The 19,791-nt window shown below is 39.1% G+C and overlaps 1 protein-coding gene across 1 annotated transcript in view; it reads left to right on the top strand.

Moving 5' to 3' along the window:
• Window positions 1–3,388: 3,388 nt before the first annotated feature.
• ABHD3 (abhydrolase domain containing 3, phospholipase) overlaps window positions 3,389–19,791 on the top strand; it is a 37,979-nt gene continuing 21,576 nt past the window's right edge. The window contains exons 1-4 of the mRNA XM_061169573.1: window positions 3,389–3,955; window positions 4,420–4,583; window positions 5,637–5,819; window positions 18,326–18,371. Coding sequence (XP_061025556.1) covers window positions 3,794–3,955; window positions 4,420–4,583; window positions 5,637–5,819; window positions 18,326–18,371 — 555 coding nt within the window. The 5' untranslated portion in view covers window positions 3,389–3,793. The remainder of the gene's footprint in view (window positions 3,956–4,419; window positions 4,584–5,636; window positions 5,820–18,325; window positions 18,372–19,791) is intronic.

The raw sequence follows: 19,791 nt of genomic DNA on the forward strand, positions 1-19,791 counted from the left end.
CTGTATGTCATTCTATCTTACACAAAGTATGTCTTTGGCTTTTCCCTGGGGAAGGAGGAAGAAGAAGCATCAACTCTATGTTCCTCCAGTTGGGTTAGAATCTGTAAATTAATCTGCTCCATAGGAAGGTATTCCCCAATGACTCCAGTTACCTTGGAGGAAACAGGCTAATTTATCTCCCTATTATGGATACTACTTGGCTGCCATACTCTGAATCTAATAAACACGAATTAACCTTGAGGGGAGCTTTAGAGATCACAGTGATAAATCTAAGCAGTACAGATTGGGCTGTGAACCAGAAACTCATCTGCCCCCTTCACCACTTCTTAAGCTTTCAAAAAGTTCAACTTGTTTCTTGCCTAGGTTTCCACAGGGCGTCTCACATGTACATTCCTCCTTTGCAACATGACTTTTTGCCTGTTAGTTGAGCCCTTCCTTATTTTAACTCCTCTTCTCATCCTGAAGTCTCTTGCTTCAGTTCCCAGGGTATACTGCTCCTCCCAAAGAAATCAATCACTTGGAAATCAGATTGTTAGTGCTAAGGTTGGACTTCGCTAGTGTTAGGGATTGTTAGTGCTAAAGTTAGGGCTGCAATTAGTGCAATAAGTATTAAAACTGAGGAATTTAGGGTCATAGTGGTTTATTAATAAATAATTTGGTGACCATCTGCAATTTTTTATAACAATCCATATAGAACTACAATATCTTTTTAACTGAATGTAACCTAAAATTTTGTGATTCATTAAGTTTATGTCTTGTGATTTGCAGTTCTGGCATTCTCTGTCAGTATAAACCATTCTGTCCTCTGATTTCTGTGGCTGATTTGCCATATAACTGAGGAGGTTAAGGATATAGGGTGTTCCCTATTACAGGTAGAATTTTTGCTTTGTCCAAAAGTTAAAGGAAAAAAAACCCAGAAACATTGCTAACTAAGAGGTTTAATTCCTCCTAAAAACCCTCAGGGAGTCCACATAAAAGAGTTATATTCTGAACCCACCTTTATCTTAATGTAAATACAGAGGGATAGATACAGAAACAACTATATCTGTATATAACTATAAACCAAGAACCCAGATCTTTGTTTCTAAATACCATTCCTTAATAAAAGGAACCAGGGCACATTATACAAAATCTGTGAAGATGTGTTCCTATTTAAAACTTGTCTTAGAATGTTTTGGCCTTTCTTACTTTTAGCTATATATCTTTTCATGTGATTTACTCCTTTACAATTAGCTTTGTATATGTATATATATATAAATATATATAACTTTTTTAATGTTTAAAAAGTAAATGGTCATTGTGACAATTTTAAAAAGAGAAGTATAAAGAAAAAACCCAAAAATCTCTCAATGGGTTTCTTAGTTTTGAATATTGATTGAAACAGCTGAAATCTTTAACTTATTTAAAACATTCCTACAATAAATAATGAGCCATTGGGACTTCCCTGGTGGTGCAATGGTTAAGAATCCACCTGCCAGCGCAGGGGACACGGGTTCGAGCCCTGGTCCGGGAAGATCCCACATGCCGTGGAGCAACTAAGCCCGTGCGCCACAGCTACAGAGCCCATGCACTCTGGAGCCCACGCACCACAACTAGAGAGAAGCCTCAAGGAGATCCCGAAACAAAGACCCGACGCAGCCAATAAATAAATAAATAAATAAATAAAAGATGTTGGTCAGGCTGTGTTTTCATATGGAGGCTTAACTGGGGAAGAATCTGTTTCCAAGCTCATTCAGGGTGTTGGTAGAATTCATTCCTTGCCGTTGTAGGACTGAGGGCCCCATATTTTTGCTGGTTGTCAGCTAGAGGCTACCCATAAGTCCTAGAGGCCACCACTAGTTCTCTGCCATGTGGCCCTCGCCATGGGCAGTTCATATGGCTGTTGGCTTTCTCAAGGTGATCAGGAGAGCTTTTAGCTCCAGTCTGCTAAGCTGGAGTCATATAATATAATGTAATCCCAGGAGTGGTGACATCGCATCACTTTTACCATAGTTTATCGGCTAGAAGTCACAGGTTGTACCTGCACTCAAGGAGAAAGGATTATACAAAGGCATGAGCACCAGGAGGAAGAGATCACCAGGGATTGTGTTGGGGTCTGAGCTCTCATTTCCTTATCTAAATTGGAAGTAATAGTTCTTGTCTTAAGGAAGATTGTGAATGTTCTTCTTATAGGAAAGAAACTTGGGCCTCTTCCATTTCAACCATCTTATTTTATAGACAAGGAATTGAGGCTCCGAAAGAGTAAATGGTTTGCCTGAGTTTGGTGGATGAGTTCAGAGTTGTTTATTCCCAGGTCAGCATGCTTTCTACACACTGTGATGCCTATGAAGTATCTTATTTTATTTTATGATATTTTCACTTCAAACTTAAGCAAAATGAAATATACTTGTATGTATCGGTGGCAGGGTAGAAGGCAGGTGCAGGTATTGCAAAGAATGCTGCATGTAAATTGTCAAGTATGGCAACTGCCATGTGCATTTGAGTTTCTGGGTGTGCTCAAGTACGAGAGCCAGAGAGTGAAAGAGAATTACTTATATTCAGCTGGAGGCTAATGCATACATTATTTCATTTAGTCATCTTAACAACTCTATAAAGCAGAAATTACTCTTCTACAGATTAAAAGATAAAACAGGCTCAGTGAAGATAACAATTATTCTGGGTACTGGCAACCATCAAGTTGCAATGACCAAATCATAGCCAAATAAAATAAATTGCCCATTCCATTTCCCTATCACTAATTTATATCCTGTGAAATTTGTCATAGTCTATACAGCCCTTGCCTTTTTTCCTTTTGCTATCTGAGCCTTGCTACTCCTGGTAACTTTTGGTGGGAGGAGCTCATAATAACGGATTGTTAAATCTTCTAATCCTTTTAGATGTCTGTATCTCCTGACTTTAGTCATGTTGCCATAAATAAGCCTAGGAGGACCTACTTCATAAATGGTTTCTTGTCTGTACATTAGGTAACTGAATTTCCATATGTCTATAAATTCAGAGCATTAATGAACCACAGATAGGCTTTTAAAAATGTTGAATCCCAGTTCCTATTCTTGATCTCCTCATTTATTTTTTGGAACCACTTCTCATTTAAGGCACACTTAGCTACTTAAAGGATTCAGAGAGGTTTAAAGTCAAGTATGAATGCCTTCACTACTGAATGTTTATAGACTATTTTTTCTCTTTTGATAGTCTTGGGGGCAACACAACTTCCTGGGGGATATAGGATTTTTTTTCACTACATAGTGCATTCTCCTAACATATCTTTGACATTAACTCCCCAGATCTTACAACTCCAGCGTACACTTCCTGGGCACCCTAAACCTGCTAGTTTACCGGAAGGATTAACCAAGACCCTTGCGGAATCGTTCAAGGTCACTGGGGCAGGTGCCCGCCCCGGGGCCTGAACGCGCGCTGCCAGGCCCGTTTCCTTCTCCGAAATGGCACCCGCTCTCTCCCCACTCTGGGGGTTCACTCAGGCTGACTGCGACCCGGCCGAGAGAACGCCATCCGCCGTCGCGAGGTCCAAGCTTGGAAACGCGCCGCAATAAGGTTCCTGAGTGGCAGGCGGTGGGGGGCGGACCGGGGGAAGCCGGGGCGGAGCCGGCGGAGTACGGCGTGCCGGGCTACGCCTCCCGGGGCCACTGGGCCGCGCCCGTTGGCGGAAGCCCGGCTCAGCCCGGCCGGAGACGCTCTGGTCAAGGGTCCGCGGCGGCGCTGCCGCCGCGCCCGCTTTCGCTCCTTGCCCGCTAGCTGGCCTCCAGCCGCAGCAACCGCGCGCCGCGGTCCCCGGGCCATGCAGCGCTTAGCCATGGACCTGCGGATGCTCTCCCGGGAGCTCTCGCTCTACCTGGAGCATCAAGTCCGGATCGGTTTCTTCGGTTCGGGAGTAGGCTTATCCCTGATCCTGGGCTTCAGCTTCGCTTACGCCTGCTACTACATGAGCAGCATTGCCAAGGTGAGCCGGGGGATGGCGCGGGCACCGGGCGCAGGGCCGCGGGCAGCTCTGCCGGGAGTGACAGCAGCAGGCGAAGCCGGAGGTGCCGCTGTCTGGGGCGACTGTCTGGGGCCGTCCGGGGGGCCCTTTCCCCGGCATCTGATGGACGCCCTCTGAGCGCGCAGGACCCTGCTGACCTCGGCGCGGGCGGCACTGCCCTGTCACCATTCGCTAACCTGGTAAAGCAGCTCCGGGATGCTCTAGCACTTCTGAGGATGACTCCCGTGTGTCAACTCTCTCCATTCCCTAGAAGGGTTTAATAAACCACTGTTAAGTTCGTTGCGTTTGAATTATTTGCATCAGGCTTCCAGAAGGATATGTAATCAGACGGATCTCGCGCTAGGGACGAGTTTGCGCTTGTTTCTGGTTTACAGTTGGCAGAAACTTTGTTCTGGACACTTCACTGATACTGGCTTTCCCCACAGAAGCCCCAGTTAGTGACAGGGGGTGAGAGTTTCAGCCGCTTCCTTCAGGACCACTGTCCTGTGGTGACAGAAACGTACTACCCGACGGTCTGGTGCTGGGAGAGTCGAGGACAGACACTGCTGAGACCTTTCATCACTTCCAAGCCTCCGGTGAAGTATAGGAAGTAAGTAAAGTTCCATTTTCAGTCATTTCTTCAAAATCACAGTGTTTTGCATGCTCCCAGTTTTTGGTTAACACAACCTCCGGTTTAGTTAAGTATATAGAAAAGCAAGGGGGAATGAAGGTGGAAGGTACGTCTGCCACATACACACGCAGCTGCAGGAAAATATTCAGGTGTTACCTTTCACCACTGTTGGGGGAGAGGTGCTCTGATGTAAATGGTTTATTTTCTAAGATGAGAGAAGTGTTTGGGGGTTACTCTTTTTCCAATTTGTCATGCCTCTGTCCCTGAGGACCTAGATCCTTTGATGATATGCATTGAGCTGGCGGTGGGGGTGAGAAGGATGCCAATTAATGTGGATTTTCTGTGATGGACCCCAGTAAAAGGACTTTATATTGATAAGCAAATGGGTTCTTGTGGATAATGTCCTTGAGGTGTTAAAGATATGGTCCAGAATATATCAGTAACCAGGAGATTTAAATGGTGCCTATTATTAATTTTACTGAGTCATCTAGTCCTTCTGGAGTTTCTTTTGTTGCCTGGAACTTGCACTATTCGTTTGGGAAAATTCTTCAAGTTCGTAGATACTATGTGAGAAGTACTTTGAAATATTTAAGAAGCAAATTTTGTAATATGCTCTGTGAGGAGACTGCATTATTGAGTCAAATGGCTAGAGCGGTGATCAGATCAGCAGTTTACTTATTCAAGATTCCCTGTTGAATTATTTGGGTGACCTCAGTCAAATAGGGGTTAAATGCTGGGTATTTCAGAGTAATGAGGAAATGATTAAGATAAATATTTGAAGTAGTTTGAAGCCCATTTTTACATACTATCTTTTACTGATCTTGCTGGAAATACTTAATGATACTAATTTCATGACATTCATGTGATGAAAGAAAGTGACGTGTGTGTTAGTGGATGCTGGAAAAAAGTTATTTTGAGAGGACCAAATAATGGCATATATTTATACAGAGAGAGAGAGAGAGAATTAGGAACTAATATTAAGACATGACTTGAAACACTAAAAGAGTATGTCTTTTGTGTTATTTCTTTCAGTGAACTTATTAAAACTGCAGATGGAGGACAGATTTCACTGGACTGGTTTGATGATGATAACAGTAAGTGTTATATGGATGCCAGCACCAGACCTACTATCTTATTGTTGCCTGGCCTCACTGGAACAAGCAAGGAATCGTATATCCTTCATATGATTCACCTTAGTGAAGAATTGGGATACAGGTACCAGTGAAAGATTTCTTCTGTTTTTCCACTTAATTCATTCTAAATGAAGCTTAAATATGTCTGCATGTTTGTTTCCGAAATACTTGTTATTTCTTGCATGGATTATGCAATCCCCTAAATTATTATTTTTCCCTGCTTCCTCCTTTCCCTCTTTTTTCAGGAAAATGCATAACTGAATCATTGCACAGGAAACAGCACTTAGGCACTCAGCAGATTTTGGTTGAATGAATGCATGAAATTAGAATCACTTAGGAATTGACATAGGACCCAGGGCTAAGAAGCAGTAGGCCACAGTGAAGGGATTGCTAGGAGAATAGCAATTACAAACCCCTGAGAGACTGCACAACGTCCCTCATCTCATACTCCACATTTGGGCCCTGGATCCACTAATCTTGCCTCGTCGGCTCAGATCCCAAGTGTAAAAAATATTCAGAATCAGCTTGTAAGTCATCCTTATTTTTCCAAAGGTGATCTGTGCCTTTTCTGTCCACCTGAGTTTGCAGGTGCACATGGCTAGGGTCCAGTTAATGATGGCACAGCATTTTTAAGTAATCATTATTCAACTCAGTCACCAGATACTATTTAATTTTTGCAAGCAACTTAGCAACTTTAAGTTTCTGGTTCAGTTCTGAAATTTTAAAGCAGATTCATTGTGAAAGGTACTGCTTTTCTGAGCCTCAGTCTTTTTAGCCAGTGGTAATTATTGTAGTGGAACACTCTGAGTTGCATTTAAAGTCAAGCTGTATCTTTTCTTAAACTCAAAACACTTGTTTGTGTGAAAAACTGATATTGACTTTATATTAATAAAAACATTTTGATATAAAGAAGAAAATGCCATAATAGCTAATTCAATTTTAACAAGTTAACTCTGATCTTTTACAGATAAAGTCTATTTTGTTCATGAGGTGACAGTCTCTTGAAAGCTTTGATATGGTGTTCCAGAATTACGGTTCCAATTAAATTTGCAGTATAAGCAATAGCAGGAATTTATCATTGGATATCATTGGATACAATGTTTAAGCACCATTCAGTTAGATATGAGGCTTGATTCCAATTTTTTGCTAAAACTTAGTCATGCTCAGAAAATACAGATTATAAAGCCTTTTGTACATATTTAAATTGCTGATTCTATACTTTGCCTGAACTGTCTCCCAAGACTTAGAAAGTGCTTTTAAAAACAATGTAGTTGACGGGGGAGGGGAGGAGGGAGAGGGATGGACTGGGAGTTTGGGGTTAGTAGATGCAAGCTATTACATTTAGAATGGATAAACAACAAGGTCCTACTGTAGAACCCAGGGAACTATATTCAATCTCCCGGGATAAACCATAATGGAAAAGAATATTAAAAAAAAAGAATGTATATATGTGTATAACTGAGTCACTTGCCTGTACAGCAGAAATTAGCACAACATTGTAAATCAATTATACTTCAATAAATAAAAAAAACAAAAACTAACAAACAAACAAAACACAATGTAGTTGAAACTCAAGGACTGAATCTCATAAGCTCTAGAGTTACCAGTATGCATGGCTTTTTTCCATTACTTGTAAAAGTTGCCAAATTTTATTACCATGGCTACTGTTACACTGTGCTTCAAAGCTGTAGGAAGGTTCTAGCTTCCCTAAGGGTTAAAATCTCTTCTACTGATTCAGAAATTTTATTGAGAATGTATGATAGAAGGAAGCCTCTACGCTGGGTACTGTGAGGAGATACAAAGAGTTGTGGGAATTGTCCTTACCATAAGGAGCCTATGAGAGGGTAAGGCTGGACCAGATCACTGTCAGCTGCTTGAAGACCCAGCTTATTTGGGTTTAGAGAGCTCTAACGCTGAATCACACTGGGCTTGAAGGTAGCAGAATGCATGAGTAAGCAATGACCAGTAAACTTTTCAGTGGCCTTTGGACCTATCCTCATTTGTTTTTAACTGCAAGGAATCTCTGAATCTAGGTCGGAGAGGGTTAGCTTTTGTTGTATAACAAACTCTCCCCAAACTTAGTGGCTAAAAACAACATTTCTGCTCACAATCTGTGGGCCAGCAATTTGGGCTGAGTTCAGCCGGGTGGTTCTTCTGGTCTTGGCCGGGATCACTCGTGCATTTGTGGTCAGCAGCCTGGACAACTCTGGGCTTGGGAGCCATCAGCAGGGATGACTCATCTCAGCTCCATGTGGTCTCTCATCCACCATCAGGCTCACCCCAAGTTCACTGGGCGGCACAGTGTTCCAAGAGTGCAGAAGTGACAGCTGCAAGGCTTCTTCAGGCCCAAGCTGAGAACTCTCACAATGTTGCTTCTGCCATGTTGTAGTCAGGTCATGTGGGCACCCTTGAGTCAGAGGGTAGGAATTTAGACTCCTCCTCTTGATAGGAAGGGCTATTAAATGTGTTTACAATCTACCGCAGACAGCTAGGTAGTTTCAAAGACCACTGATGAAAAAAATGGATCTGGAACTTTGGCACAAGGCTGTGTTGAGTCCTTAGGTTGCAAAACAGATCTAAGTCACTGATAGCCTTGCATGGGATCCAGTAGGTAACAGAGCTTGGGGAAGGCTGTGTAATATGGGGGAATGCGCATGGGCTTTAGAGCCAGGTCTGGGGTCAAATCTTGGAACTGCCACTTACTGAGTGACCCTAGGCAACTAATTGTTAACTTTCCCAATGTAGCTTCTCACTTACTACAGAGTTTAAACGAATTAGAATGTGTAAAGTGTTTGGTTTCATGCCTTGAACAAAATGGGTCTTTAGAAATGTTTTGTCTTCCTTCCTAGACCTTCTGTTCCCTGAGCAAAGTAAAACATTTTTTTATAGTTTAAAGAGCACGTATGAGCAAACCTACCTCTTGGGAAACATCTAGTTTCCTTGCTTTGATATTATGATAATGTCTCTTATACAGTGGAGCTGCATAGGCAGCACAAGCACCCCAATAGCGTGAGGGTGCACTTGCCTTCAGGCCCCAGTTACTATCTTATGTGCAGTTTGAATATGTAGGGAGGGTCATGGACTCTGTCAGTTCACCAGGGAACCATTGATGCTTTACTGGTGAGATATGATTTAGACTTTAGAGAAAACCTAACTCCTGGCATATGGACAAATGAAACATAAGGGTTTACTGTTGTTACTGTTAAGTAAATTTTTTTTCCTGTACCTGAAAACTAACAAAACTTTTCTGTTGAGGTCCACTAATTCAAAATTAATAATGAAAGGAAACTAAGCTAAGGTTCGTTTAAGGTTATTGTGAGTAAAGGTTAAGAAGTCAAAAGGAAATGGAGTTGAATGGGGAATACTTGGGCTGCCTTCATTGGCAGAGTACATTGTGTACTCCCTGAATAAACTTGCCCCTGAGAGGAGAAGAGAACTTGCTGAGCCAGACGACCCAGTCATTCTTCAAAATTGTATCAATCAGGCAAGTCCTTCATCTCCTGGAGGGCAAGTGAAGTAAGAAAGGCCAGGAGGCCAGGAGTGCATTTAGAGAGAAGCCCTCATAGAAACCAGAGGACTGGAGAAAAAGTCATTCCCTCTAATAAGTTACACCCATATGATTGATAAAGTAGTTAGAAATCGCATCCATTTCTTCAAGATTTCTTTTTAAAAATTCTATTCAGTAATATAGCCGAATAGATATTATTTTGTATACCAGGATAATATCCTATTTTCTTAAATCTTTTACCCATTCTCTGAATTAACTTACAGCATTTCAACTAAAGTCAGGGAGAAAAACAGTAACTCTGAGAGCATCTTAATCATCTTTTACTCTGACCTCTTTTACTGAGAGCCTTCATCTACCATTTTATTCCACCCCCAACTAATATTAAAAAAGAGTGACCCATCCAGAATTATGTACTAATAAGCTCATTGAAATCTAGGTCAGTCATTAAGTATTTTGGTATAGTAAAGTACAGTATCAGAACCTATATTCCCAAAGAGCATTTGCACAGTCTAGTGGAAGTCACAGAGTATTCAGTAGTAGGGAAGAAATGCATTAGCGAGGACCAGGATTTGCAACAAGTGACAGAAAACTCAAAATAACAGTGACTGAAACAAAATACAAGTTTATTTCTCTCTCACGTGAAAATCCAAGAAGGTAGATCGGGACTCTATAGTGTCAGAAAACTAAGTTTCTTTTATCATGTTGCTTCATAACTCATGGCTGCTTCAGCTCCAGCTATCACATCTGCATTCCAACACCCAAGAAAGAGAAAAAAGGGAGACTAGAGAATGCAGCATCTCCCTTTAAAGATGCTTTCCAGCAAGTATGCATACCAGTTTTGCTTTTGTCACGTGGGCCTGCTCTTCCTTAGCTGGAAGGGAGGTTTGGAAGTAAAATCTTTATTTTGGGCAGCCATGTACCCAATTGAAATTGGGGGATTCTGTTACTGAGGAAAAAAGGGGAGGGTGGATATTGGGAGATAACTGACAGTCTCTAGCACTGACTGGTCAGAGTGTTGCAAGTGCCAGGATTCTGGACTATCAGAAGCAAGCGAGACATTTTATAGAGAGAAGAAATAGGTCAGCAGGGTCAGATGCAACCGAAAGGGCAAGGAGAATGAGGGTGGATAAAGCACAATTTGAGAAGATTCATTAGAGCAGGAGGAAGGAAGCCCAACTGCTGTGGCAAAGATGACCTCAGGAGACAAGAGCAGGAGTGGGTCACACATTTTTTGTTCGTTTGTTTGTTTTGGGGTTTTTTGTTTTTGGCTGCACGGCTTGCGGGATCTTAGTTCCCTCACCAGGGTTGGAACCCGGGCCTCCTAAAGTGGAAACGCAGAGAGAGTCCTTACCACTGGACCTCCAGGGAATTCCTGGGTCACACATTTGTTAAGTTTTGACAGAGAAAGGAGAGAAACAGCAGAAGAGGGCAAAGGTATCAACTGAGGAATTTGTCAGGATTGTAGGCTTATGTTTCAAGAAATTTCCTTCTTGCCACATTTAAAAAAAATACTTACAGAAAGCACTGATTTTCTTCTGTGGTTTGATAGGCTCAAGATCTCCTATCCTTCACTGCAGAGCCCACTATTGGTAGCAAGGATGCCATTGTCCATAATTTATCTTTCTGAGAGATTTGAAGTGGGAGATGATTTTAAAGAGGTTAAAATTTGACTACTTTTAAATGTTCCATCCCTTTCCAGTTTGGAGTTTGGACCTGCACATTTTTTATTTAGAGGAAGTAGCACCAGTGGAGACTAAGCTTTAGGTGACGTTTAGCATTTCCTGAAGCATTAGGAGTACATTGGAGGGTCATCCAAAGACTCTTCCTGAGGGAGGAAGGAAGGGGAGGTTGAACTAAGGAAAATCAGGCAGTGAAACAAAAAGACAAGTTTTGACTACTCTCCAATCTAAAAGCAGTATCTTAGATAAGATGTCATTTAAAATTAACACCAGAATGTTTTTATCTCAAAGTATTTTTATCATTTGTTGTTAAAATAATTTGATTTTTAAAGTTTTGAGAATGAGTCAGTTAACTGATTATTCATGAGACTGGGTAGATGAAATAATGCTAAATGTTAGAAAGTACTGAATAAAGAACTTAGCTTATTTAATGGCATTTCTGGGAAAAGTTATGGTGGATACCTACAAGTGATCCTATTCTCTACGGAATAGAGCTGCTGGATGTTCCACTATAAAATGATACCTTAATTAACAAACTTTCAGGGACAAAGCTCTTTTTATCAGAGCTGGCATGCACTCAAAGGGTACCCTATGTTCAGAGCACCCATCCTCTTTGGAAAAAGAGAATTTAATGTCAGTAGTTTAGACAGCACAGGGCAGCGTAGTGAGCTAGTTAAGTGGATCACTGAGTCAGATCTGCCTGCATTCAGATCCCAACTCTGTCACACACTACCTGTGTATCCAGGGATGAATTATTTAGTCACTCTGTGCCTCAATTTTCTCAGATACCTATACTTCATAGGATTATAAGGATTGCATGTAACGTATATGAAGAACCTTGGCCCATGATGAACATTTTTTAAAGTATTAAGCTATGAAAGTTAAAGGAGTGAGTCAGGCCATTGTCTGGCTTAGAAAAGAGCCTTGCTCTTTTAGTCTGGTCAGATGGAAATGAGGTACTTACTGTCTCAGCCCTATTACCAGGTGAGTAACCATCCCAGGAGGGCCCAGAGATAGCAGTGTGCCTGGCCAGGCAGCGGGTGGAACAGGGAGAAGGAAGGTAATGCCTTGCTAAGATGGAGCGGCTGCTGGAATCTGCATCCTGGAACACATACATGTCTCTGACTCGGTTTTGGGAAATAAAGTTGCCAGCAGTGATCTGTGACACTAGAATAATTCCTATTAGTTCATATAATTAGTGTAGAACACTTTTGTTCTTAAACAGGGTTTTCCGTAGGTTAGTTCAACTGGGTCTTAAGTTAACAGAATGTACAGAAATACCAAAGAGACCTAGCTAGAATTCAAATGAGTAAGATAAAATATGAGAACGTCAGAAAGCAACTGAGTAAATGTTAGGGAAAATGAGAGAGCTAATGGGAAAAAAAAGATTCCAGTAAAATGTTTTAAGAGATTGCTGAAAGAGAACTCTTGATGTTAATTGTATAATAAGGTTTTTAGCTTCCTCACATCAAAGATAACTTTGACTCTTTTTCCCCTTGTGGCCACTGGTTTTGAAATATTATGCCTAATAAATTGCATTTAATTAAATATTAACTTGTTGGTCTTTTTTTGTTTTAAATTCATAGGGCCACTTAAAGCTTATGATCAGCAAAAAATAATTAGAATTGCCATTTTTGTTTACTACAGTTAAATTTAGCTTGAGTGCCTGCCGCATGATAGGCCCCATACTAGGTGCTATACATAGGTTATCTTATTTAATATGTACTCAATTCCAAGATATGTATTATTATCCCCATTTTACCAATCAAAAACAGAACTACAGTGTTAGTAATTTCACCAAACTTAGACACTGTGTGACAGGGTTAAGGTTCACCTGTACAGCCTTGCTGCAGAAAAATGTATGATTTCTGTTAGGCTATTTGAAAAATTGGTCATTTTTGAAAACTCTCCTTTACTACTTTTTTACACCCTTGGATGTCTCAGGCTCCTAACTTGGGAACAACTAGCTCCTCAAATCCCATGATTGTTGCCTATCAGGATAATGTAGACCTGTAATATCATAGGACTCAGTTTCATGAGGGAAATTCAAGACAGGACAGGCAAATAAGTCATGTTTCCTACTCAGGGAATAGATTTTATAGGGAAAGAGTTGAAACAAGAGAATGAGGTTCTTGAATTATGAATGTAACTTTCAGTGTTTTCCATTACCATGTGATAATCAGCAGTTGGGTATTAATACAGTCAGTAATATATTCTTGTTAACTATGTGTTTGATTTCTGATGCTTCATATTCTAGAAGAAGGTACATGAATTATGTTTATCTGTCATAATGCCTTTATGACCTTAGTGAGGTTGGAAATGTTCAGGTATTATCATTTTTTAAAAAGAATGTGTATTATGCTGTTAGATGTAGTGTTATATAAATGTAAATTAGGTTAAGACAGTTGATAGTGTTATTGATACACTTTATACCTTTATTAATTTTTTTGTCTCATTGATAGAAAGATGTTAAAATCAACTATGATTGTGGATTTTCTGTGATTCCATTTAATTCTGTCCATTTTTGCTTCGTGTATTTGGAAACTCTGTTATTACTCACATATACATTTATGATTGTTAATTTTCCTATGAATGAACTCATGTCATTATGAAATGTCCTTCTTTATCTTTGGTTGTGATATCAATCTGATGTTACTGTAGCCACTCCAACCTTCTTATGCTTACCGTTTATGTGATATATCTTTTTTTATATGTTATCTTTCAAAATATCTGTGTTTATATTTAAAGTGTATTGCTTGTAGACAGCATATAGTTGGGTCCTGAGGGTTTTATCCAGTCTGACAATTTCTGCCTTTTAATTAGAGTTTTTAGTTCAATCACATTTAATGTCATTATTGATATGGTAGATATAAAGTTTATCATTTTAGTATTTGTTTTCTGATTTTTGATTCCCTCATTCCCCTTTCACTTTTCTCTCTCTTTCTGAGATGATGAGTTGTGTCTTTTTATCAAATTTGCAAAAATTTTGGCCATTATTTCTTCACATATTTTTTCTGCCCTATTCTCTCCTCTCTTTCTGGGACCAAAATTACATGTATGTTAGATCTTTTGATAATGTACCCAAAATCAATGAAGTTCTACTCATTTTTTTCAATCTTTTTTTCTCTCTCATCTTGAGATTGGAACTGCAATTTGAAAATCCAGTGAACTTTTTATTTCAGATATTGTATTTTTTTAACCTAGATTTTCCATTTTTGATAGGTTTTACTCCTCTGCTGCTATTTCCTTTTTTTAAAAAAAAAATTCATTACAAGCTTATTTTCTTCTGTGTCCTTGAGTATAGTTATAATAGCTGCTTTAAATCCTCACCTATTAATTCTAACACCTGGACTGTCTCAGGATCAGTTACATTGATTATCTTATCTCTTGAGTATGGGTCATGTTTTTCTGTTTCTTCATGGTCTAGTAATTTTAGATTTTGTTCTGGACAGTTTGAATGATCCATTGTAGAGACTCTGAATTCTGTTATATTTTTTAAAAAGAGTTTCTATATATTTTCTAACTGATTTTTGTATATCAGGCAGATAATTTGGGTAAACTCAAATTCAAACTCTGTCCCCTCTGTAGTAGACAGCAGCTGAAATCTCTGTTCAGTTTTTTATCCTTAATTGGACTGCTTAGAGTCTACATCACAGAAGGCTCAGCCAGATTTTGTGCCCATTTTTTAAATCCAGAACTTAGGACTCTGCCTCTGTATCTCTCTCTTTTCTGAGATTTCCCCCTTTCTCTAACTTTTGTAGTTGCATCAAACTCTGTTTTCTGGTTTTCAAGCCCATGAGATTGAACATTTCTATTTGACCTTTATCCATTACTAATATCAGCTGGTGCCTCCCCTCAGCCAAAAAGCTGTGAAAAGAAACTCACCCAATGCCATTTTTCTCTTCCAAGTGTCAACTCCCATTTAGTTTCTGCCTACTTTGGTTGTTCTCCATCACCTTTATAATTTATCAAGCACTTATTTTTTATTCTATGGAAGGGTTGGCCCAGTAGGAGCTACCATGACATTTCTGGAAGCAGAACTTCCTTGTCATCTTTTCTTAACCTGGCATTCTGAACCCTATGCCTATTTTGATGCTAACCTATTTTTCCATCTTTATTTTCTATTGTTATCCTGCTATGTAGTCATGTTTCAGCTAAAATGATCTATTTTCTCATCCCTCAGAAACTTTTATACATTCCTACCTCATATCTTTGCTCACATTGCTCCCTTCAGCCCATATTATATCTCACATTTTCCTTCTGCTGAAATCTTTACCATTTTCTGAGTCTCAGCTTAAGATCTATCTGCCTTTTTCATGAATCCTTTCCTAATGAATTTTGCCCATCCTAACCTCATAAGGCTTTATTATCTATACCACTCGTTGGACATTGAATCACATACTACCTTGTGATATCACTTTTGTTGTGGTCACTCATCTGGAAGTATAATGCATTTCTTTTCAACCTAATTAGATTATACTCTTATTGAGGCCAGGAACCTCATATTTTTATTTTGTTTTTCTCTTACAAGCACTAACTCAATCTTTAATTCAGTAACTAGTCTGTTTAATAAATTTTTGAATGAATGAGTCATTCCAATATTAATATTCATGTAAAATGCCTAGAAGATAATCTGGCACATAGTAAACACTAATAAATATTATCTGTTATTATTATCTGAAATCAGCATAATGATCTCTGAATATTCCTCTCACTCCATCCTTTGCTGATTATTATTTCTAGTCATAGACTCAAAGACTTGTGGAATCTTAGAACTGGAAAATATTTAAAGTTGTATGATAAAATCCCTTTATTCTGGTAGATCACTGGGCTTGAGCAGACTCAAGGCTATCTGTCCCATTTCACTGTAACAGTGGTTCTCAGCCAAGTGGTTCTCAACAGCCCTACTACAAAGAAGTATTTGATCCAAAATGTCCGTAGTGCCCAAGGTTGAGAAATCCTGGGCTGTTGAGAAATCCTCATTTTCATTAAGTGAAAATCATCTGCTTTCCTAATTAACGTGTTCTGTTGTCATAGAAAGTTCTCAATATCAGATTTTTATTTAGTATTTCTTCTCTTTATTTATATTTTCCCTGTTTTGAGAGGAAAATTTAAATAGTTAAAGTATGTAGGAAAAATAAATTTTGCAGAACAATTTCCCTCCTAGACATACCCTTTAAAATTGGGAGAAACTGTAAAACTTATTTGGAGAGAGCTGTTATAAAGTTAAGAGGGGCTTATCAAATGTCTTAGGAATAGTAGGTGTTTCACAGCCTGCTCTTTTCGTTTTACTGAAGTGTCAAGTGTCCCCTGATGACGGTCAGGGCAGAAAAGGGGTTAAACGAAAGCAGCTAATTGCTTGTCACCAACTGGAGTGGGAGAAAGGGACCAAAGGGCAGCCGTCATTCTGCCTCCCTCCATAGCTGCTCTCTGCTTCATCCTCCCTTATTTCTCTGCCTCATTCCCAAGGCTAGAGGTATATACAGTGACGACATTGTCAGAAACAAAGACCTATGGAGACGTCAGTACAGTTTCTCCTCTAGCAAGAGATAGCAGAGCTGTGATCCACTTTTCAAGGTTGCCTAAAGGAAAGTTACAAACATCCCAGTCTGTAATTTGGAAGAAAATCCCAGATGTATAGGCTGCTTTTTCCTGAGTTTGCAGATCATCGTTTTCTTTCCCCTCACTAATTCTGTTCCCTTCTCTCAGGGGCAGTCACATGATGCCATTTTTATCCTTATGTAGTGTTTGCACTTTGAAAGTGGTTCTTTTCTAAATGACGGGAAGCTTCGACGTTCAAGGTCACAACTAACTTTAGCCCCGATTCCTGTGTTACTTATGTGCTTATGCAAGTAAATACAAGTGGCTGTCTGTCTTGCCATTCTTTTTAGCAAGAAAAGATTAAAGACTAACTGACCCTACGTAACTTTTCTGCATGTTTTTATAGTATATTTAATATCTTTCTCTGACTAGTCAATAAAATGTAATATTTCTAGCCTTTTCTCAAATTAGATTTCTGAGATATTAGAACATTTTTCTTTTTTTTAATAGATTTAGTTAATTAACTAAATTTTTTTTTTTTGGCTGCGTTGGGTCTTTGTTGCGGTGTACGGGCTTTCTCTAGTTGCGGTGAGCGGGGGCTACTCTTCGTTGCGGTGCGAGGGCTTTTCATTGCGGTGGCTTCTCTTGTTGTGGAGCACGGGCTCTAGGTGCGCGGGCTTCAGTAGTTGTGGCATGCGGGCTTCAGTAGTTGTGGCTTGCGGGCTTAGTTGCTCCACGGCATACGGGATCTTCCCGGACCAGGGCTCGAACCTGTGTCCTCTGCATTGGCAGGTGGATTCTTAACCACTGCGCCACCATGGAAGCCCTGTCACATATATTCTTAATTATAGGCTTTTTGTATTTATTTCTTCTGTGTTAAATACATCATGAAAATAAAGATAATAAATGCTTTAAATACAAAAAGGGGAGGGGTTAAATTAGAACCTTAAATGGTCTTGATTGATTAGCTAAGTAGATAGACAAAACAAAATGAATTTTAATTGACATGAATATAGATTCACTAAATCAAAGAGAACCCATGCAGACACAAGTCAGGATTTTGTTTGAGGATGGCAAAAATACATATCCAGGATTATGGTTGACGGAAAGTTTTGTCAGTGGAGAATGACTGTGTAAAGGTTAGCATTGTGCTGCAACTACCATTGCTACTAATTAGCTAACTGTCGTTGTGTACTTACTGTGAGCCAGCACTGCTCTAAAGCCCTTTACATACGACCATTGACCTAGGAGAGGCAAACAGGATTATAGGACACACAGCTAGTCTTTCCTCCCCTAGGTCAGCTGAACACCAAGCAGTAGCATAGTGGGGGCCCAACCTTCCAACCCAGATGCCATGCTCCTTGCAGCTCTACCTGTAGTGATGTTTTCACCGCAGGTAAAATTCCAGTGTCTGTGTTTGCCGAGCCTTGAGGGAACAAGAGCTGTTTCTCAGGATAGGAATAGATGCTTATTAATGTTGCAAATAGAATAGGTAGAGGACATATTTTTTTTAATTTGAGGCAAAAACATTTAAGTTTGACTTGTATTCAGACTTGTTTTAATAATACTTATTGGAGGCCTACACATATACATAGGAAGTAGTTGTAAAAATTCTGCTTTTGGTAGGAAAATTTAACATCACTTTGACACACAGTTTTCTGGTTTGAACCCACATGCTGAATTTAGAGAACTAGAAATGTATTTTAGTGCATTTAATGAAATTATCAAGCATCCTTATTTCTTCGGAACAGATTTTTAAGAACCTTTCAGTGCTCTAAAACAGTGCCAATAAGATGATTTTTATATTATATTGTAAGAATCATGTGTAAAAATAACAAAAATTACTTTCCTGGTTTTTAGATGTGTGGTTTTTAACAACAGAGGAGTGGCAGGGGAGAATCTCTTGGTAAGTAAATTTAAATTAATCACAACGGCTTAATTTTTAAAAGAATCATTTCCAGTTTTATAACAAAAACATATTCCTTTTTATTTAAGATAGCTTATTATGTAAACAATACAAGTTCATTGTGGAAAAATATGGATAAGAAAAAAAAAGGAAACCCATAATTATACGACCAGGGGAACCCCCTTAGTCTACGTTCATCCAGATCTTATATTTAAATTTTAAAATGTAATATATTCCTATTTTTTAAATTAAGGCTTTATTTTATAACTTAACTTTTATACTTACCATATTTTAGCATCAATAAATATTTATCTACATCATTTTTAATGTAAAACATATTTTCTTTAAAAATTAACTGGTACCAAAAAAATTAACCAGTACAGTAATACATTTTTAATTAAGAAATTTACTGTCGTCATGAAATGGACTGACTGCATGTTATATGCCTATTTGCCTGCCACAGTTTACATGGAGGAAATATTATTTTAAATCAGCTTTTTTTTCCCTCTAACCCCTAAAGTTTTTGCTAGGATAGAAGTTCTTCCATCTCTTGGAAAATCATCACTCTGTCTGATGTTAACCTGTGAGTTGGAATGAGAAATATTACACTTACTGAAATTTTCTTGAAGCTTTTCAACTGTTAGTCCCTCACCACTTCAACAGGTCAAAGGCAATTCTATCAGAATAGAAAGAAACTTTTTTTCTGGGTCATTGATAGAGAATGATATTAAGACTATAAATAATTAAGTCATGATGGAAATAAAAATTTACAATCATGTCACTGTGTCGGTACATTATGAGAATTTGGGAAAAAAAAAAAAGAGCTCTTGCACTTTCCTTTATAGTAAGTTAAGTCCTGGAGGGGATCAAGATCAACATGATTTCAAAAGCTAAAGTTATAAAGTGTTTATGGTCTCACTCAAGTGCCTCGTGAAGGTGAAGGTTCACATTTCCTTACTTAGTCTGGCCCTTTAGGAATCTTGTAGACAGGTGGTAGGTATTCTAAAGGGAAAGATTTGAACTTGTCACTCTGGCTCTTGACTAAGCAAATTGTTTTTGAGCAGCTCTTGTCTGCTGTGTGTCCTTCTAGGTGCTTCCAGGACACAAAGATGGGGAAGACATGGTCTGAGGCTCTCAAGAAAATAATGTGCTGCAAAGTAAAATCCATTCGGTTCCATAAAGTGAGAGATAAGGATCTGTTCATTTAGCAAAGCTGTGTTGTATGCCTACTAAATCAGGCACTGTACAAGGCAATAGAGTGAGGAGTGCACACATTATTACACACAACCCTAACCCTTATTTAGGAGCTTTAACTTAAGTTGCAGGAGATGGTCAGATACATAAATATATACAAAATACAGTGTGACCACAGGAAGGTTTATTAAGGCTACAGAGCATAGAGGGAAGGAGTAACTAACTG

This window comes from Eubalaena glacialis, chromosome 15 (assembly GCF_028564815.1).
Source record: "Eubalaena glacialis isolate mEubGla1 chromosome 15, mEubGla1.1.hap2.+ XY, whole genome shotgun sequence".
NCBI lineage: Eukaryota > Metazoa > Chordata > Mammalia > Artiodactyla > Balaenidae > Eubalaena > Eubalaena glacialis.